Here is a 21,682-nt window from a genome sequence, read left to right on the forward strand (position 1 = left end):
AACAGTTTTGGAATGAGTCAAAAGGCGCAAGTGGCTATAATTAGGTGGTATTCATGCAGAGCTTTAAAAGCAGAGATCCAAGGATGCAGGCTGGTTTCATTTCACAAGCATCTTTCGAGCATGTGATATATGCCTGGTGGCTGTATGTGCTGAGCAGGCAAGGGGCTCCGGGTGGGGCCCTCCCTGGAGGAGCTCACAGCCTATCATTTCTTATCTGTCAATTCTTCTTTTGTCATTTAGTGCAAGAGTGGTCTAAGGAAGCAGGTACCTAGGCCACACACCTGAAACCCGAGAAGGCTGCCCCCACTGTCTATAAACTCTACAGAAAGACCTTCCCAGGCTATTCTGAAGTAGCATTTCCTAGTCTTCTTAGAATTAAAGAAAGAATGGGCTAGTGGGTCTCAAATATGGTCGTAAGTGCGCAGTGGCATCACCTGGGATTCCGTTAGTGATGCAAATTTTCTTTCTTTTTAATATTTATCATACTTATTTATTTGGCTGCGCTGAGTCTTAAAGTTGAGTCTTATGGCATCTGGTTCTCTGACCAGGGATGGAACCTGGGCCCCCTCCATTGGGAGCGCGGAGTTTTAGCCACTGGACCACCAGGGAAGTCCTGGGATGTGAATTTTCAAACCCCACCCCAGAATGACAAACTCAGGAAGTCTGTGGTTGGGCCCCTGCAGAGTCCAGAATCACCTGAAGGCAGATGACTTCAGTGCAGGTTAAAGACTGAGAACCTCCGCTCTAGGCAAAATCTCACACAATTCCCTTTCTGCCTTCCTGCTAAGGTCCCTGTTTGTTTCCTTTGATCTTCCATTCCGGAGGCCCTTCCACCCCGCTCTCCCAAGGTCTCCAAGTACGAAGTGCAGGTTGCGGACCAGGGTGCTGGTGTTCGTGTCACTGGGGGGCTGAAGCCCAACAGCCCCTGCTCACCTGGGGAGGCGCACCAAGGCCGTGTCTGCCTACAGGGGCCACCTTGTGTGACCCTTCCTCAGGATCAGGGCCCCCCTGGGCTTCTCCAGGAGTTCACTACTAACTGTCCACAGTGAAGGTGAATAGAAAATCCAATGCATTCACCTGTTCACCTGTGTAACCAGTATTCAATGAACACCCAGAAACTCCTTCTGCCTGCAGAAGAGATAAAAGACAGGTGGGTCGGCTAAGGAGCTTAGAACCTACCTTGGTAGAAGAAAGGAATATGAAAAAGAGTGTGAGAAAGAAAGAGAGATCAATGTGACTTGAATACAAGTCCCCACGTAAGGGGAAAGACCACAAGGACATAGAAGAGAGAAATCAAATTCCAGTGATCTGGAGAGATTAGATGTGGCCTTTCAGAGCGAACAAGGACAGGACCACCCACAGTAATACCCACACCTCATCCACTGCGAGAATGTAGACCATTCTCAGCAATGAGACTGCCGGCATTCCAGAAAATGTCGACGTTACTCTGAACCAGTAGTAATAGTGCTCAGTGGCTAAGTCGTGTCTGAGTCTGCGCTTACTCTGAAGGGACGCAGTTACTGTGAAGGGTCCCAGAGGCACCCAGTGGAGGGACTTCAATCACATCAGTGATTCACATCAAATTCAGTCTCCTTGGAAAGAAAAAGAAGAGGCTCCAAGTTGACGAATGGTGGGGAAATAAAAAGGAACTGGTTACTGTTTGCACGACCTGTAGTCGTGTACAGAACATGATCAAAAGCGTCACGCTGGGCTTCTGTAACAAGATGAGGTCTGTGGGTGCTCACTTCCCCATCAATGTTGCTATTCAGGAGAACGGTTCTTTTGCTGAAATCTGAAAATTTCGGGGGTGAAAAATACATCCACAGGGTTCAGATGAGGCCAGACATTGCTTATTCAGTACCTCAAGCCCAGGAAGATGAGTTGCGTCTTGAAGGAAATGACATGGAACTTGTGTCAGATTCAGCAAGCCACAAGAATATCAGAAAATTTTTGGATGGTATCTACGTTTCTGAAAAAGGAACAGTTCAGCAGGCTGATGAATAAACTCTGGGTGGTCCGGCTACAGAAACCACAAGATGCCAGATGATTCTTTGGACTCATTTACGATATTTTAAAGATGCAATAAAAGCTCTTTTGATTTAGGAAAAAACAATAATAATACCAGCAATAATCACCCCATTTTTTTCAATTCACTTGATAAAATTCACATAATGGACCATTCTAACCATTTAATACATACAATTCAGTGACTTTTACTAGACTTACAAAGTTGTGCAAACATCACTACTATCTAACTCCAGAATACTGTCAACACTACAAAAAGAAATCCCTTACCTGTTAGCAGTCACTCTCATTCCCCCAGTCACTGGAAGCCTGTATCTACATTCTGTCTTTATGGATTTGTCCAGTCTGGAATTACTCTGTAAACGGAATCATACAATAGGTGGCCTTTCGTGTCTGGCTTATCTCACTTAGCATCATGTTTTTGAGACTGATCTATGGGTTTGGAGTTTCCTTCTGGGGCAATGAAAATGTTTTGGAGCTAGATAAAGGTGATGGTTCCACAACATCGTGGATGTACTGAATGTCATATTTTAAAATGATTCTATGTTATGTGAATTTTGACTCAAATTTTTAAAGAGAAGTGAAAAAAAAAACCAACCACCTGATCTGCCTCTTGAGAAACCTGTATGCAGGTCAGGAAGCAACAGTTAGAACTGGACATGGAACAACAGACTGGTTCCAAATAGGAAAAGGAGTACGTCAAGGCTGTATATTGTCACCCTGCTTATTTAACTTATATGCAGAGTACATCATGAGAAACGCTGGGCTGGATGAAGCAGAAGCTGGAATCAAGATTGCTGGGAGAAATATCAATAACCTCAGATACTCAGATGACACTACCCTTATGGCAGAAAATGAAGAAGAACTAAAGAGCATCTTGATGAAAGTGAAAGAGGAGAGTGAAAAAGTTGGCTTAAAGCTCAACATTCAGAAAACTAAGATCATGGCATCCGGTCCCATCACTTCATGGCAGATAGATGGGGAAACAGTGGCTGACTTTATTTTTCTGGGCTCCAAAATCACTGCAGATGGTGACTGCGGCCATGAAATTAAAAGACGCTTACTCCTTGGAAGGAAAGTTATGACCAACCTAGACAGCATATTAAAAAGCAGAGGCATTACTTTGCCAACATAGGTCCGTCTAGTCAAGGCTATGGTTTTTCCAGTGGTCAAGTATGGATGTGAGAGTTGGACTATAAAGAAAGCTGAGTGCAGAAGAATTGATGCTTTTGAACTGTGGTGCTGGAGAAGACTCTTGAGAGTCCCTTGGACTGCAAGGAGATCAAACCAGTCCATCCTAAAGGAGATCAGTCCTGGGTGTTCATTGGAAGGACTGATGTTGAAGCTGAAACTCCAATACTTTGGCCACCTGATGCAAAGAGCTGACTCAATGGAAAAACCCTGATACCGGGAAAGATTGAGGGCAGGAGGAGAAGGGGACAACAGAGGATGAGATGGCTGGATGGCATCATCAACTCGATGGACATGGGTCTGGGTGGATTCAGGGAGTTGGTGATGGACAGGGAGGCCTGGCGTGCTGCGGTTCATGGGGTCGCAAAGAGTCGGACACGACTGAGTGACTGAACTGAACTGAACAAAAAAAAAACAAAGTAGATACCTTTTGATGCCTTTGAATTGTGGTGCTGGAGAAGACTCTCGAGAGTCCCTTGGACTGCAAGGATATCAAACCAATCAATCCTAAAGGAAATCAACCCTGAATACTCATTGGAAGGACTGATGCTGAAGCTCCAATATTTTGGCCACCTGATGCGAAGAGGTGACTCATTGGAAAAGCCCCTAATGCTGGGAAAGATTGAAGGCAAAAGGAGAACAGGTAGGCAGAGGATGAGATGGTTAGATAGCATCACTGACTCAAGGGACATGAATTTGAGCAAACTGCGGGAGACAGTGAAGGACGGGGAAGCTTGGCATGCTGCAGTACGTGGGGTGGCAAAGAGTCGGACACTACCTAGTGACTGAACAACAACAACAATAACCTTTTGACTCAGCAGCTCCACTTTAAGAATTTCTCCTATGGGTGTACATGAACATATGGAACATGATATATGTTCAGGGCTGGTCACTGCAGCAGTGTTTGAAAGATCAGCCTATTAGAAACAACTAAGATGTCCAGCAGGGAACCAGTTAAATAAGAGATGGTGCAATTATGAACTGGGACTTCCCAGGTGGCTCAGTGGTAAAAGAATCCACTTGTCAAAAGGAGTCGAAGGAGATGAGAGTTAGATCCCTGGGTCAGGAAGGTCCTCGAAAGGAGGAAATGGAAACCCACTTCAGTATTCTTGCCTGGAGAATCCCATGGACAGAGGAGCCTGGTGGGTTACAGTCCATGCAGTCGCAAAGAGTTGACCACGACTGAGCATGCACACACACAACCATGAACTAGAAGAGCCATTAAATAAAATAATGAAGATTTTTGGGTACTGTTAGGGGAAAATATCCAAGTTAAAGTATCAAGTAAAAAATGCAAAATACAAAGCAGAGTCTATACTATACTACCACTGGTGTAAGAAAGAGGGAAGAAAGAATAAAAGATCTCTTATAATATGAGTTACCTACTTTATGCGGAGAGGAACTGGGGACAGAACAGTGAGAGGGAGGATTTCCACTCGGTTCTGCTTTTGTTATTTTTGAGTCTTGAATCCTGGGACTACATTATCTACAGTAAGTGGATATTCAATTGTAACATGCCACTGCAAAGAAAAGGTATCAGTTGACAAGTATTTAGTGTGTCCCAGCCCAATTAAAGCTCAAAGCTGTCGTCCAGGCATTAGGTCCCAAATCACTAAATTCTCAGGACGGCCGGGGATAGCGATCCCAGGGAAAGTCGCCTCCACTCAAAAGCCCGGAACAGCTTAAAACTGCAAGGAGGGTTGCTTAGCAACTAGAGGAGGCGGGACGTACTGCGCACGCGTACATGTAGGACCCGAGGGCGCCGGTAGGTCGTTTTGCGCACGCGCGGACTCCGGCCTCGGGGTGGTCGGGACCTGACGGTTGCTAGGGTGACAGGGATACAACATGGCGGCCGGATCCTTTCGCTCTCCGTCTAGGGACCACCACGGAGGTCCTCGTTCGGGACCTTGCCTCTAAGGAGTGGAAGCCAGGGCCCACACTTTCTATCCCTTTCTTCTCCGTCCAGTATCGGCAAGGGGTTGTCGCCGGCTTCCGCATCCAGGATGAAGAGTTGAGTGGAGCCGCGAGGGCGGGACCAGAGGGCGAGTGGGGGCCGGCTTCGCGAGGCAGCCGGTGGGCGTGGGAGGTGGGCAGTGTGGGGACCGCAGACCTCGGTGGGCTGTCGGGGACCCGCGTCCCCGGGGGCAGCCCGAGGGGTTCAGGGCTGGTCTGGGGCTGTGAGGGGTCTCAGGACGTCGACCCGAGTCCAGCTGAGGTTTATTTTGGTGCGGGGTTATAGCAGAGTTTGGGGAGTTGACTGAAAAAAAAAATTTTTTTTTTTAATTCTTTTAAACGCTTGGTTGAAAACATTTGGCAGTAATGTAGTGAGTATTCTTGCCTGGAGAATCCCAGGGACGGTGGAGCCTGGTGGGCTGCCGTCTATGGGGTCGCACAGAGTCGGACACGACTGAAGTGACTTAGCAGCAGCAGTGAGCGGTTACAGTGTGGCTTCCTACCTTTTATTGTCATTGGTTTAGGGGACAGTTGAGAGGAGAGCTGGGCTGTGTATTTTGCTTTATTATTATTTTGGGGTCAGGTAGTACTGTTTTTGTCAGAACTTCTTTACAGAAATTTTGAAAGAGCCCTTTAGTGAAAGAGCGTTGCTGAAAAGTTGTGAAATGAGATAGTCATCCTTGAAAATGTGAGGGGTACCATATTTATCTGTGCTTCAGTTTGTGGGCTATGAACAGTCCAAGCGTAATCAACTAGAATGGGCTGCCTTTTTATTTTTACATTACTGTACAGACATAATTGTCATTTATGCTGTGAACCTGAGGTCCAGAAAAATTCCAACCTGTTTTGCTGTGAAAAGATTAAATTATGTTGGGTGTAGTTATGTTAAATTTGCATTGTATCCTGATTGTCAATTAGTAATTGGTATATGGCATAAATTGCATAACAAAGATGTTTAAAACAATTAATTCATCTCATTCATCCTTTCCAAGACATTCTTATTTTCTTCATATAATTTGTTTTTCCCCGCGCTGGGTCTTCGTTGATTCATGCAGGCTTTCTCTAGTTATATCATGTGGGGGCTACTCTTTGTTGGGGTGCCTGGGCTTATTGCGGTGGCTTCTCTTTTTGAGGAGCACAGGTTCTGGTGCAGAGGCTTCAGTAGTTAGAGCACTCGGGCTCAGTAATTTCAGCTCATGGGCTTTAGTTGCTCCCAGGCATGTGAAATATTCCCTGACCAGGGATCGAACCCGTGTCCTCTACATCGACGGGAGGATTCTTACCCACTGTACCACCAGAGAAGTCCAAGAGGTTCTTATTTTCTTTTGTTAGATATTGTTTAAGTGATTATCTTTTTCAGTAATACACCCAAAACAGTAGTTAGGATACAAGGTCTACAAAAGGCTTTACATTTTTATGTATAGTGTGGACTTATATACATGTATTTTTTACTGTATTCCTTTTTTTCTCCTTCCCAACTATTTATTTTGAAAAATTTCGAATCTACAGAAAAGTTGCAAGAAGAGTACACTGCATATTCATACACCCTTCACCTAGATGCTCCATCTGCCTTATGTTTGTGTGCTCACCGTGCTTTGGCATTTTCTCTCTCCCTGAATTATGTATTTATTTTCACTAAACCTTTTGAGAGTTAGTTGTAGACATCATTACATTTCACCATTAGTAATTCAGCAAGTATCTGCTAAGAACAAGAACATTCTCTTACATAATCACAGTAAATAACATGCCAATGCAGTACTGGTATGTAATATGCAATCTATACTCACGTTTCCCCAGTTATCCCAATAATATCCATGATAGGTGTTTTTATTTTTTCCAGGATCCCAGTCAAAAATCACAAATGTTAGCATATATATACGTATATACACACATAGTACATATATATATACACACACACACATGATCTATATGTTAACATTTGCATTTTATGATTTATATCTTTTAAACTTTTGTTTCTTAAAAAAGATTTGTTTATTTATTTGGCTGCACTGGGTCTTAGCTGCGGCATGCGGGATCTTCAGTGTGAAGTCTTAGCTGTGGTACATGGGATCTGGTTCCCTGAGCAGGGATCGAACCCAGAGCCCCTGCACTGGGAGCTCGGAGTCTTAGCCACTGGGCCACCAGGGAAGTCCCAAAGGGTGCAGTTTAAACTTTAAACTTTTATGTTTTTTTCCGAGTGTAATTGACCCACAACACTGCAGGTTCCAGCTGCACGGTGTAGTTATAGTGTTTCTACACATTACAGAATGATCACCATTTTTATGAGTTTATGAATAATTTTATGTCTTTTTGTATTTTCATGATGTTTAGTAATTCAGGTCACCATTTTTCCCACACTGCGTGAACTAATTAATTTGGTACAGCCTTCTCTATTCAAGTATCTTGACCTTGTTTTTAGTGATTTGGTTTGAATTACTTTCTCTCTCAAAGGGAGTGGGAATTAGAAGCTGAATCCTGTTTTAAACTCTAGTTGAGAGTTACACTCAGTAATTAACTTTCCCCTTAGTTCTGACTGGGGAAGGAAATGGCAACCCACTCCAGAATTCTTGCTTGGAAGATCCTGTGGATGAGAACCCTGGTGGGCTGCAGTCCATGGGGTCGCAAGAGGTGGACACAACTGAGCGACTAAAACAACAGCATAGTCCTGATGCTTAACATTAACCTGCCTTGATTAAGATCTTTAGAAGCAGTTTTAATACAAACAGTTGGATTTGGGTGTGACAGTTTTAGAATTGCACAAAAAATGAATTCGAACTCCATTTTCATGCTTTAAATAAGGCTCAAATTCCACTTAAACAGGCCTTGGTTTGGTAAAAATGAATAGAATCTTAATATGAACAACTTGTTTATCTTGTGTTCTATCTGCCTTTTCCATATAGCTATGTTGTTTAAACTTTAAAAAAATTGTTAATTTTTGGCTGTGCTGGGTTTTCATTGCTGTGTACTCACAGTCTTTCTGTAGTTGCAGCGAGTGGGGGCTACTCTCTAGTTGAAGTTCATGGGCTTCTCATTGCAGTATCTTCTCTTGTTGCTGAGCATGGACTCTAGGCTCATGAGCTTAGTTACTCCAAGGCAAGTGGGGTCTTTCCAGACCAGGAATCAAACCTGTATCTGCTGCATTGGTAGGCAATTCCCAACTACTGGCCACCAGAGAAGTCCTATTAATGTTTATAGTCCTTAGCATGTAAGTCTTTCACTTTCTTGGTAGGATTTGTTTTTATTGTTTTTTGATGCGATTTAAAAGGGATTCTTACTTATATTCCTTTTCTGATATTTCATTGTTAGCGTAAAGAAATGCAACCAATTCCTGTATGTTAATCTTGCATCCTGCTGCCTTGCTAAACTTAATCAGTTCTTGTAGTTTGTGTGTCTTTAGGGTTTTCTATATATAGTATCATGTCATCTGCATATAATGACAGTTTTACCTCTTCCATTCCAGTTTGGTTATCTTTTATTTTTCTTGTCTGATTGCTATGGCTAGATCTTCCAATACTATGTTAAATAAAAGTGGTGAGAGTGGGCTTCCTTATCTTGCTCCAGATTTTAGTTGAAAGGCTAAGAGTCTTTTCATTTTTATTCAGTTCAGTCGCTCAGTCATGTCCAACTCTTTGCAACCCCACGGACTGCAGCATACCTGGCTTCCTTGGCCATCACCAATTCCTGGAGCCTGCTAAACTCATGTCCATTGAGTCGGTGATGCCATCCGGCCATCTCATCCTCCGTCGTCTCCCTCTCCTCCTGCCTTCAGTGTTTACCGGTATCAGGGTCTTTTCCAGTGAGTCAGTTCTTCCCATCAGGTGTCCAAAGTATTGGAGCTTCAGCTTCACCATCAGTCCTTCCAGCGAATATTCAGGACTGATTTCCTTTAGAATTGACCGGTTTGATCTCCTTGCTGTCCAAGGGACTCTCAAGAGTCTTCTCCAGCACCACAGTTCAAAAGCATCAGTTCTTCAGTGTTCAGCTTTATGGTCCAGCTCTCACATCCATAAATGACTACTGGAAAAACCTTAGCTTTAACTAGACGGACCTTCGTTGGCAAAGTAATGTCTCTGCTTTTTAATATGCTGTCTGGGTTGGTCATAGCTTTTCTTCCAAGGAGCAAGCGTCTTTTAATTTCATGGCTGCAGTCACCATCTGCAGTGATTTTGTAGCCCAGGAAAATCAAGTCTGTCACTGTTTCCATTGTTTCTCCATTTATTTGCCATGAAGTGATGGGACTGGATGCCATTATCTTAGTTTTTTGAATGTTGAGTTTTAGGCCAGCGTTTTCACTCTCCTTTTGCACTTTCATCAAGAATCTCTTTAGTTCCTCTTCGCTTTCTGCCATAAGGGTGGTGTCATCTGCATATCGAGGTTATTGATATTTCTCCCAGCAATCTTGATTCCAGCCTGTGCCTCGTTGTTTTACTGGCTACATAATATTTCAGCTTGTGGATTCAATCCCTGATCAGAAAACCAAGCTCCAGCAAGCCCTGTGGCATGGCCAAAAAAAAAGATAGAGAACTTTTCTATCACCTCCGAAAGTTGTCTCGTGCTCCTTTGTAATCAATCCCCTCCTCCACTCCTAGCTCCAGAGATCATTGATATGCTTTCTATTGCTAAAGTATTGCCTTTTCTAGAATTTCATACAAATGTAGTAAATATATATATAAATGTATGTGGTTTTCTGAATCTGTCTTCTTTGTTTAACATGTTTTTTTGGGTCCATGCATGTAGTGGCATCTTAGTAGTTTGGTCCTTTTTATTGCTGTATTTTATCCCATGAATATGCCACAGTTTGTTTATTCATTTTTCAGTTAGTGAACATTTGGATTGTTCCATTTTGTGGCTATTGTGAATAATGCTGTTACAAACATTCATGTACAAGTCTTTGTGTGGACATACGTTTTCATTTCTCTAGATTCCTAGGAGTTGAATTGCTGGATTGGGTTGGAAGTGTGTATTTACTTTTATAAGAAACTTCTTGTTTTCTAAAGTGGCTATGCCATTTTTGATTTACCATCATCCATGTGTGAGAGATCCATTTATTCCACATCCTAGCCAACACTTGGTGTTTTCAGTCTTTTAAATTGGAGCCATTCTAGTGAATGTGCCTTAACTTGAGTTTTAAGAGCTAGTTGTTGTCATTTTATTTGTTCATCAACTGTCTTCGGTCTACCAACGACTCAGTCAGTAAACAGTCTGCCTGCAACGCAGGAGACTCAGGTTCGATCCCTGGGTCAGGAAGATCCCCTGGGGGAGGAAATGGCAACCCACTCCGATATTTGTGCCCAGAGAATTCCATTGACAGAGGAGCCTGGCGGACTACAGTCCATGGGGTTGCAGAGAGTTGGACGTGACTAACGCTTTCACACGTTCATATCATTGGCAGGGGGGTTCCCAAGCTCTGCCTTTCTCATGGGCATTGTCAGCTGAGCCATTACTTTGGAAAGGGTCTTTTACTGTGGTCACTGCTCTTATGAGTACATTTGTGTGACTTCTGCATCTCCTGGGCAGCGTTCTGCTCATGGGAGACAGCAACGGCAGTGTAGTTGGGGGATTCTTCTGGGGTCAAACTCCCTGCGTGTGAAGCCTACTGCTTTATTGGTGTGACCCTGGGCAGGCTACCTAAACTCTCGGTGCCATAGTTCCTCATCTGTAAGATGGGTTAATGGGGTACCTGTTGCATGGGATCGTTGAGATGATTAAATGAAAAGTGGCGCCTGATGCTTAGCATTCAGATCTTGGTGTTTGATAAATATCTTTCTCTGATAGAAGGAACCAGGACTCCTTGGCCAAATGGTGATCCTAGGACTGAAACAGGAAATATACAAGATTTTGTAGTGCCAGAAAGTAAGAAAGTACTGAAAAAACAAATAATGTAACCCTAGACAAACAAACCTTGTCGATGGGGATATGTCAAAGGGACCAAGGAGCCAACAGAAAGACCTCCTAAAGGCCAAGGCAGGAACAGTTTGAAGCAATGCACTAAAGTAGCATTAGATTATCCAAGAATGTAAAATAAATATCCACGGATTCCTACTAACATTAATGAAAAAACATATTCTGAAAGACAGCTTGATGGAGGACTATGAAGGTAGTTTAAGGAGCATCCCTGCAGTCATTTATCCTCCCTACCCTTCTGATCTCTCTGTTGTGTTTTTATGGATGATGTGACCTGGGAACGGAAGTGACCTACAGGACAGGAGAGCCCTCTCATTGTGATCTGAAATACCCGATATTTAAACACAGATGAATAATAAATGATCAGCTGCCAGTTAGTCAATAGTAATAATTTTGTGATTCAGCTCTCAAAGTTCCTCCTGCACTGTGTGTCTTGAGGACTGTAGGAATATTGGATTAGGAGGCATGTGACATGACATTTCTTCTTTGATTCATTTGTTGAGGAGTATGTACAGGGCATGAAAGAGGCTAGTAGACTTTGCCTTTAAGAGGCTCATGGCCTTATGGAGAGAGGTGCAGAGTGGACCACGAACAGGTATTTGGCAGAGGACAGGGTGCACACAGAAGGAGGAAAGACATCTGCTCTGAGGCCTACCTACCAGGTTGGTCCTGGGAGATTAGAATCTACAGCATCATGTATTCAATTTTGGACACTAAGTATCCGTTAATTTGGCCTTTAATATTATCTAAACACGAGTGTGGCTCTCTCCCTCTGCCTCTCTTTTTAAGTAAAGGACCTAAAATGGGGGGCTCGGGACACACTCTGTCCTCAAGCTGAGGGACTGTGTCTTACTGATCTCTGTGTCTTCCATGCGTGGCCCAGTGCCTGATGCGTAGCTGGTGCTCATGGTCTTTATTGATGTCCACAGTCATGTAGTCACACCACCAGAGGTGTTTAATTCCTTTAGGCTGAAGTATAGTGCACATTGGGCTTCCCAGGTGGCACCAAGTGGTAAAAAACAAAAAACAAAAAACCCTGCCTGCTAATGCAGGAGACGTAAGAGACGTTGGTTCGATCCCTGGGTTGGGAAGATCCCCTGAAGGAGGGCATGGCAGCCCACTCCAGTGTTCTTGCCTGGAGAATCCCACGGACAGAGGAGCTGGAGGAGAATCCCATGAACAGGTGGGCTACAGCCCGTAGGGTCACAGAGAGCTGGACACAACTGAATCGATTTAGCATGCATGCATAGCAGAAATTATGTTGGCGGGGGTGGGTCCCAAGACCACCTCTAGATTTGCTCAGAGAACTCACAGGATTCAGGTTACACTCTTACTCACAGCTGTGATGTCCTCAGTGAAAGGATGCAGAGCAGCGAAGGAGAAAGTGACGTGGGGCAAAGCCTAGAGGAAACAAGAGACAAGCTCCCAAGTCCTCTCCTCGTGGAGTCACACAGGACGTGCTTCATTCTTCCAGCAGCAAACTGTGACAGCACGTGTGAACTGTTTTCTGTAAGCGCAGCTCATGAGAGAGCCCCAGTGCCCGGGGATTTTACTGGGAGCTGAGAACACAGGCACCCTCTGCAGATTCCCTGCAAACCATGCTGCTTGCTCAAAAGCTGTAGGCATTGTGAGTGACTCTTACTGTGCAGAGACTGGTGGGAACCCTTCCCAAATCCGGATTCCCAGATGGCAGCCAGGGCCAACCTTGCAAGCAGATGTCTCTATGGAGAGTGGCTTTAAAGCCCACCATGTGAGCCTTTTTCTGCACAGTGATAGACTGTGTCTCTTTTCAGGGAAATTTCTGGGCATTCCAGTCTAGTCCATCCAGGAGAAGGGAAAGGTTTGGTGTTGTTTTAATGAGCAGCAGTTATTCCCTGGCTGTTCCTTTGACAAGTAAGAGTGGGGTTAGGCAGGTCAGGTGGGTCTTCCTGAGGACCAGAGGATGTATTACTCAGGAGAAGCATCCGTCTGGTTGAATTTCCCCACAAAGTTTCAAGTTTGGAGGCTCCCTAAGAAATTTGTCAAAGTTTTATTATGCTCCAAACTGGACAGACTAGTGGTAAGCCACACACAGGGCCTGTATTTTGGTCATTTGTTTTGAAGGAGCTTCTTGGGAGGATTCACCCAAGAATCTTACTGGTCTGGTTCCAGGACTTACTGGGCAGGTTCCTGGATTTTCCTGGTGGCTCAGATGGTAAAGCGTCTGCCTGCAATGTGGGAGACCTGGGTTCGATCCCTGGGTTGGGAAGATCCCCTGGAGAAGGAAATGGCAACCTACTCCAGTACTCTTGCCTGGAAAATTCCATGGACAGAGGAGCCTGGTAGGCTACAGTCCATGGGGTCACAAAGAGTCGGACACAACTGAGCGACTTCACTTCACTTCACTACCTGTTTGAGGGAGGCTCCGGGCTTTAGTTGAAGCTGTGGTTGTCAGGCGGGTTACAGCCTCTGGTCTTAGTCAGAAGGGCTCTGACACTTCTACCCTGAAGACCCCACCAGGGCTGAGCCCTGCCTTTACTCCAGCTAACTGCTCTCGGAGGGCGAGCGGGAAGAACTGTGGAACTGGCAGAACAGCTTTCAAGTCCTGCCGTGCTGGGAGCTCCGTCAGTTACTTTTTACTCAGGGAAGACTTGGTTAGGACGGACTGTACGGCTTAAACATCCGCAGTTTGGGGGCCTAGAGTGGCCCCAGGGGTTCTTGAGAGACCTGTCTGTTCACGCACTGCGCAGCCCCCCGCGTGCTTCTGGCGCCCTGCGGACACACTGCTCATTCAGGGAAAGGTGCTGAGGAAGCCTGTAGTCAGACCTGTTTCCCTTTACCCTAACTTGCGTTCCCTAAGTGTATTTGCTCGTGGAACCCCCTCTTGGGGAGTACCCATTACTGTCTTGGGGGTACTGGTGTTTTGCAGAACTCAGTTTGGAAAATAGTCGTTGAGAGACTATCAGTGTCCTCAGGTAGCTTTCCTGCGGGTGATGCTTGGGGAGGCCCTTCCTGGCGTGATGACCCAGCTTCTTCTCATGCAAAGTGCAGGCGGTCACAAGGCTTGGCTTCCGTCATGCTGTTTGCTTAGGACTGTGGCTTTTAGTGTACAGATTTCCTTACATGTGAATTGCTGTTCAGTCGCTGAGTCGTGTCTGACTCTTTGGAACCCCATGAACTGCAGCACGTCAGGCTTCCCTGTCCTTTACCATCTCCCTGAGTTTGCTCAAATTCATGTCCATTGAGTCAGTGATACTATCTAACCATCTCATCCTCTGCCTCCTCCTCCTCCGTTTGCCTTCAGTCTTTCCCAGCATTAGGGTCTTTTCCAGTGAGTCAGCTCTTTGCATTAGTGGCCAAAGCACTGGAGCTTCAACTTCAGCATCAGTCCTTCCAATGAATATTGAGGACTGATCTCCTTTAGGATGGACTGGTTGGATCTCCTTGCTGTCCAAGGGACTCTCAAGAGTCTCCTCCAGCACCACAGTTCAAAGGCATCCACTCTTCGGCGCTCAGCCTTCTTTATGAATGGAATGGTCATAATACTAAAACCGTATTTCATTGTCCCAAGCATTCTGTTTTTTTGCTGTTGTTTTTTGTGTGTTTGTCTTCGTGTAATGTAGTTTATGTCCGGCTCTTGTAAGTTGCTAGGACCAAGTACTGTTAGTGTTGGGGCTGGCAGTCCTGCCCAGAGAGTTTTCATTTGGGACAGAGGAGCCACCTGGGAAATAGGACGGAGACCTGTTTCAGGAGCCAAAAGTGGCTGCCTGGAGCGAACTGCTGAAGAGGGCATCCAGTCTCCCTGTGAGAGGGTCTGTGGGGGAGGTGAGTGGGCCCTGAACTCTGCTTTCCTCATTCAAGAGGTGGTCTCAGTCTGCTTTAGTCGTGAGGACCAGTGAGTCTCACTACACTTCACAGTGTGGAGGTGTATCATAATTATAAGCGTTAATTAAGGCTGAACTTGAGACCAGGACAGGTCTGGAGCAGGAGGGCCTGGCCCTCCTGGGAACTGGAACCGTGGTGACATCCAGCTCTTGTTGGGTCTGGGCAGTGGGGCTTGTGACCGTGACTGTTCTGACAGTAATGCGATCTGAGTCTGTTTTTCTTTGTGCCTTTCCCTGCATATACTCTTTACTGTATGTCTTTTCTGTTCCTCATACTTTCTCCTTATTCCTAACTTTGGCTTGCTTTTTTTCTTCCAGTTTTTAAATATTGGAGTATAATGTCCATCCAGAAAACTGCACGAGTTGTGAGTACAGGTTGGTGAGTTTTCAGACAGTGAACATTCTCGTTAACCCGCTGCACAGTCAGGGAACAGAGCATCACCGTGTCCTGAAGTCCCCGGGGTAACCACTGTTTTGACTCGGACACCACAGAGCTGTATATTTTAACAGCTTTATTGAGATATAATTTACATACTATAACATTCACCCAGTTAAAGTATATGATTCAGTGATTGTTGGCATTTTTACTGAGTGCTGCAACCATCATCAAAATCTGTTAAAGAAATTTCATCATCATCCCAAAAAGAAACCAGTATCAACTCACATCGATTCCCCCTTTCCTCCAGACCCCACCCTCCCTCACCAACCACTAATCTACTTTCTGTGTCCGTGGATTTGCCTGTTCTGGACATTTCATGTAAATAGCCTTTTGTGCTTGGCTTCTTTTACTTAGCATAATGTTTTCAAGGTTCATCCGTGTTGCGGCATGTGTCTCTGGCTGAATACTATCATTGTATAAATAGACCATACTTTGTTGATCCGTTTTATTTATTTGGCTGTGCCAGGTCTCAGTTGCGGCACTCAGAATCTTCATTTATTTAGTTTTTGTTGCGGCATACAGGATCTTTAGTTGCAGCTTGTGGGATCTAGTTCCCTGATTAGGGCTCGAACCTGGGTCCCTACGTTGGGAGTGCAGGGTCTTAACCACTGGACCGTCAGGAAGTCCCTGTTGACCAGTTCTTTAGCTGATGGACGTTTCTTTTCTTCCCACTTTTGGCTATTGTGAAAATGTTTCCGTGAACATATGTGTACCGGCTATTGTTTAGACTTATGCTTTCATTTTTCTTGAGTCTATACCCCGGAGCGGAATTCTGAGTCATTGCTGTGTTTATACTTCTGACAGAAGTGAATGGGAATGTATAGGATTTTAAAGAAAATACAAACATTGTGTCATTTTACCTGGAAATACTTTAGTATCAAAACTTCTTGCTAATGGATAAGCACTTTTAAAATCTTTAAGCATACTATTTCTAAAAAACCTTACTCTAAAAAACTGGGCCTTTTTTCTGTTAGTTTGCTCAAATCAGAATTCACACAAGGTATTAAAAATGTGCTCTGGCTGAAAGAGAAAGCCCTCCTGTGGAGCAGGATCCTTTTGAAAGCCTGCTCTCTGTTGATGTGGATTTGGGACCTGCCAGGGATGGGCTCCTTTTGGTCCAGGCTTGTTTAATAGGTTTCTGGCCTGTCTGCTTCTGGTCAGCTCCACGCTCCGTGTTCTCTCCTAAACGTCCCTCTGAAGCCTGTCTTATTTCTGGCATGCCTTGCTGCCTCAACCTATAGGCGTCTCCTTGCTGTCTAAGGCAAATGCCTGCGTGGGGTGGGGCCTGGCTGCCTTCCTGACTTTCCAGTGACCTTGATGCAAGGCTGAGTAGCTTGTTCACCTGTCAAAGTCTCACAACTGCTTTCTGTGAAGTTGTTTGGTCTTCTTCTCCTCTTATTTGGACCACAGAAGCTCTTCCAACCCAATGAAGCGTTTGCTTTCTGGGCTTCTCTCACGCTTTCCATTTCTGCTTGGAAAGGAGCACATTTCCCCTGTGCTCATGTCCGTCTGGAGAGCCCTTGTCAGGTGGTCATATTCACCACACTCCGTCGTCCTGGCTCTTCTGCTGCTGTCCCTGGACTGCCAGGCTCAGTGGACGCTTGGTCTGTGAAAGGCAGAGTCGCTGCAGGCAGTCTTCCGCCGCTGGCTGTCCATCCTGATGAGCCGGGCCCTCCGGCGGCCAGCCTGCTCTCTGCCCCCTCACTGCTTCACCGCATGGTTTCAGCCTTTGTTCCCAGCACGCTCCAAGATACTCCTTTCTGTACCCGTCAGGGTTCGGTCAGGAAGACAGGAGCTTCTCCAGGTATTTCAGGTGGCAAGGGATTTAACATAGTGACCTGGAGGTTTATAGAACCACCATCTGTGCTCAGGTGATGGTGGTGGCCGCAAAACCAGGGAGACGTGCTGTCAGCTTCCAGAAAATCAGGGAACGAGGGCCCCAGGAGCCTGCTGCAGGTCTGCCGGGCCTCGCGTGGGACCTCGCAGCGCGGTTTTCAGGAGAGTGCTCTCTGGCTGCTGGGGCACGGCCGCGCCTGCCTGGGCTCGCCCTCCCGCGAGGGCCACCCGTGCTGCCCGGCCTGGGCGCCTCTGCTCTCGCGTCCTGTAGGGGTCCCGAGCCTTTCCTCGCCTCGTGTGGCTCCCCGCTGCACAAGGGGGACAGAGACTGTGTGTTGCCAGCACACAACCCAGCTTCTCTTAAAATGGGGGAGCACCAAGCCTTAGAAAACATAAGCAAACCATCCTCGATATGTTGCTGTTGGATTATCTTACAGATGAAGACATCTGCTGTCTGGAAGCAGGTGTGAAACAGATGCATAAATAAACTTTTATTTTTATAATTGTTTTTATTTATAGACTATAAAGCAATTGGCAAAATAGGAGAGGGAACGTTTTCTGAAGTTATGAAGATGCAGAACCTGAGAGATGGAAACTACTATGCATGTAAACAAATGAAACAACACTTTGAAAGGTAGGCAGCCCGAGACCTGTTTGAGACTAAAACAGATGCAGGTTTAAATCGATAAGAGCAACTTAATGGGAAAATTGTATTCATGTGATAACATGTACATCAGATTTCTTTGGGCAGAGAGGATTATAGGCTAATCTTATGTTTATCGTACTGGAATTTTTTCATGTCCCAGTTTACTATAATACTAATAAATAATGGTCACAGAAATTTAAACTGGAGAAGTTTACCTCACTTTAAACCATCTATATGTTCCCAAGAGTTGTGTTTGTTGGATTTTGATATTGGAACCTTAGATTAGAGATATAGAGGTTCTTGTCATTTAATTAGCTGTGACTCAGTTACTGTGTTGAAATATAACTTTCAGATAAGATTAGAGAAACGTGCTCCCTGGGAGGGACCGGTGCACTTCGTGGTGTGGCAAGCCCCTGATTCTCGCTCCGTCCCTTCCAGACTGCCGTGGCCTTTCCCACGGAGCAGCCTCTTGGAGTCCTTGTGTTCACAGCCTCTCACCATTGTCACCCTGAGTCAGAGACCAGGTGTGATTAGGAAACTGTCAGAATAAGGAGATAAGTGATGGCGTCACTGCAGCTGTTCTACTTTTCAGTGAAGGCGTTTGAAGCTCAGCCTTTTTTAATATCAAAGGAGTTGAAGCCTCTGAATATCTAAGGCAACGTTTTAAAAAACGTAATAATCCCCCTCCTGAAAATGTGGAGCCTTCTGAGTGTTTTGGGGTATAGGCCTTGGTTTCAGACTGTTAGGATGCAAAGATAGTGTTTCGAATCGGAGAGCAGTTTAGGCCTGTTAACCACGTCGAGGAGAATGGGTAACAGTAATGTTGCCCTGGTGACGTCCCCACAGGGCAGGCGTCATCATCCCTGTTTTGCACCTGAGGAGAGGTGGTTAGCCATGTGAGGTAACTTGACCGTGGCCACCTAGGTCCCTGGGCGGGCAGAGCCAGGCCGAGCCCATGGTGTTTACCTGCTGCACCGACTCTGAGGCTACGGGGGCTTCTGCTTCTCCTCCTTTCTGTCACTGCTTCCTCCACATGTTCTGAATTCTCTGTATTTCTTTATCCACTGCCCACCGCTGTCTTTACCTTTATGCTACGCCTGGTGGAGAATTTGCTGCCCAGTGTTCCGATTACCCCCATTGCCCGAGCAGACGGCGTCACTCAGCCACAGTGGACAAATGCTCCACACACCCCGCAAAGCAAGACAGGACTCTGAGCGGCGGGTGGGCTGCGTTCGCTCGGTCAGAGGCCCGGGCTGCCTGTCAGCTCACTGTCGGGTGTGAGGTAGATGTGCTTGCAGACGGTAGGACTTGCCAGCTGCAATTTTGGTGAAGACATAAACGCGAAATATGGGCCGGACAAAACGCCTGCAGACCCCAGGACTCGCAGGATGGTTGCCGTGTCAGAACCACGCAGCGTCGAGGCTGCTCTGGGGAACCAGCCGGCCAGGAGAGGTCACGTGGGTCGCCGATGGGCCTCCAGGAGGCAGAGAGACCTGTAACATTTGAGAAGCTCCCCTGAAAGGAGATTAGAATGGTCAGAGGGCAGTCCTTTGGGGAGGCAGGGAGCACTCAGTGTATCTGGAAAAGTGCCTTGGGCTGACCTCAGTCCCTGGGGAGAATGTGGAGCCGCCTGAGGGACGCAGTTCCCAGCAGGTCCCCCATGCTGAAAGTACCTTGTCCACCCGGCCCTTGAGGCGCGGAGGACTGACCGAAGTGGGAAGGGGAAGGAGCCGTCACGTGAGGCTCCTGGTAAACGCTCGGGAGACGCTGGCCCGTGTTACCAATGTGTGATCATTTGTTGTGTTTCAGAAGCAGTTGTCTTAACTTTAGAAGTGATTGATTAGAACACATTTTTCTTTTAAAAAACCCATAATTAAAGATTTTTTAATAAAATATCACTGAATCAGTTATACTTTCCTTTTTTTTTAACGTGTGTATGTGTGAGGGGGTTACTGACAGCCAGTTTCACATACTGGCTTTACTTAAAAGGAAATCACTGTGAGCTGGCCGTGTTCTGTGGCTCTTTTTTTTTTTTTAAAATAAATTTATTTATTTTAGTTGGGGGCTTCTGTGGCTCTTTGATGTCCAGAATCACCGATGGCATCTCCGGCTTAGTTCTGACAGGTGTGTGCCGGCCCGTGTAATCCAAACCCACGGGGAATGGGTTTTGCGTTTTCTCTTGTGAGCTCTCGTTTGCTCTTATACATGTGTTGATCGAAATCCACAGAGAACAGGTTTTGCATTTTCTCTTGTGAGTTTCCATTTACTATTAGACGTATGTTGAAAACCGCAGGCAACTATAATCCAGTGCTCTCGTTTTTTGTTTGATAACTGTTCCAGCTAAAGTTGAGCCAGCCCTGGCTGTGGAGAGCACCTTCAGGTTGGCTCCTGTGTTCTTGTGGCAACCCCCATCGTTTTCTTCTTTTCTAAACCTCTTTTTTTGCTACTGGAATGTCAGCATCTTTAGGTCCTCTCAGCAGACAGAGCTAGCATATATGTACACTAACCTTTCTCTTCATTCAAATAACCTTGAGTGCACACTGGTGTAAATAAATGGCCAAATGAATAAACAAATTGGGATGAGGGGAAATTTTTTTCTCATTTATGATTCATAGATACAGAGAGGAATGAGGGAAATGGAAAATCATCATTAGAATAAGGAATCATTTCTGCAGCAAGATAAATTCATGAATGCTAAAATTAGTAAGCTCAAACTTGAAAGAGAATAGAATTTCTGCACAGCCTCAAATGATCTCCTGAATATTTATTAATTACCGTGGTGGTTTTAACTTAGGTCCACAAATTGTTTGCTGTTTATTCCTCCGGGAGGTGAGGCTTAATTTCCTTCCATTTGACTGAGGTCTGGACTTGATGACTTGCTTATAAAGAGTAGAAAATGAAAGGGAAAGATAGTTAACTTTACAGAGAAAAGCTTGGTAGATGCTACTTAACTAAATCATTAATATCAGCATCATCAGTAATAAGACATATTGATATCACATACCTTCTGATAAATGGCATGGGAAGAGCGTGTCTCCTCTGTGGTATTCTTTTCCAAAGGTCTGTAACCTCAGTTGATTTATGAGAATATATCAGAAGAGCCCTCACTGAGGGGCATTCTACAAAACACCGGCCCAATCCTCCTGAAAACGGTGAAGATAGTGACACAGACAGACTGTGGTGTTGTCACAGAGTCGGGGGGACATGGCCACTTCATTGCAGTGTTGTCTGCTGGATCCCAGGAGAGAAAAAGGCATCAGTGGAAGAAATGGGCAAATCCAAATAAAGTGTCTAGAGTAGTGTGTAGAGTTGTACCAGTGTTCCTTTTCAGTTTTGGTAGATGTTATGTGAGATGTTAACATTAGGGGAAGCCAGGTGAAAGGGGCTTTCTTTGCTGTCATTGCAACTCTTCTGTTAATCTAAAGTAATTTCAAAATTAAAAAGCAAATCAGAACGAACAGAAAATAACCATAGAGGATCCGGAATGAGTCATATTGCACGTAGCTTCTGACGTTGAAAAAGGTATTGCTGTTATTTCTGTTTTACAGGAAGACATGACTGTAGTTTCTAGAAGAAAGTTCTAGAAGAAAGACAACTGCATTTGGTGTCACTTCTAGGAGTTCTGTTGCTAACCATTTATTGGATATTCCAGTGTCCCTGATCCTTGATCCACAAGTTTAATTCTGTTTTTTGGTTTTTTGGTTCTTTGGTTCTTTATTTTTCTTTTTCAACCATGAAAGTAGTATCTCCAGCTTTTAGAGCTCTGGAATATAATATCTGTCATCACTATAAAACAGTTTAATCTTATTCATTTAAAGAATAATT

The 21,682-nt window shown here is 45.2% G+C and overlaps 1 protein-coding gene and 1 pseudogene across 30 annotated transcripts in view; both read left to right on the forward strand.

Annotated features, from left to right (window-relative positions):
• Positions 1-1,390: 1,390 nt before the first annotated feature.
• LOC145529095 (large ribosomal subunit protein uL6-like) lies at positions 1,391-2,004 on the forward strand (annotated as a pseudogene).
• Positions 2,005-5,042: 3,038 nt separating this feature from the next.
• Positions 5,043-21,682, forward strand: part of MOK (MOK protein kinase) — a 41,934-nt gene continuing 25,294 nt past the window's right edge. For 6 of the 30 annotated variants that reach the window (XM_081548771.1, XM_081548774.1, XM_081548786.1 and 3 more), the window contains exons 1-2: positions 5,043-5,231; positions 17,731-17,845. In XM_081548771.1, coding sequence (XP_081404897.1) covers positions 17,778-17,845 — 68 coding nt within the window. In that variant the 5' untranslated portion in view covers positions 5,043-5,231; positions 17,731-17,777. Of the gene's footprint in view, positions 5,232-5,304; positions 5,541-12,547; positions 12,701-14,696; positions 14,878-15,254; positions 15,312-17,730; positions 17,846-21,682 lie in introns of those variants that run through there. The other 24 variants (XM_081548764.1, XM_081548773.1, XM_081548780.1 and 21 more) reach the window with 12 other exon arrangements.

This window comes from Giraffa tippelskirchi, chromosome 12 (genome assembly GCF_054371585.1).
Source record: "Giraffa tippelskirchi isolate mGirTip1 chromosome 12, T2T-mGirTip1v1.2.pri, whole genome shotgun sequence".
In the NCBI taxonomy this organism is placed as follows: Eukaryota; Metazoa; Chordata; class Mammalia; order Artiodactyla; family Giraffidae; genus Giraffa; species Giraffa tippelskirchi.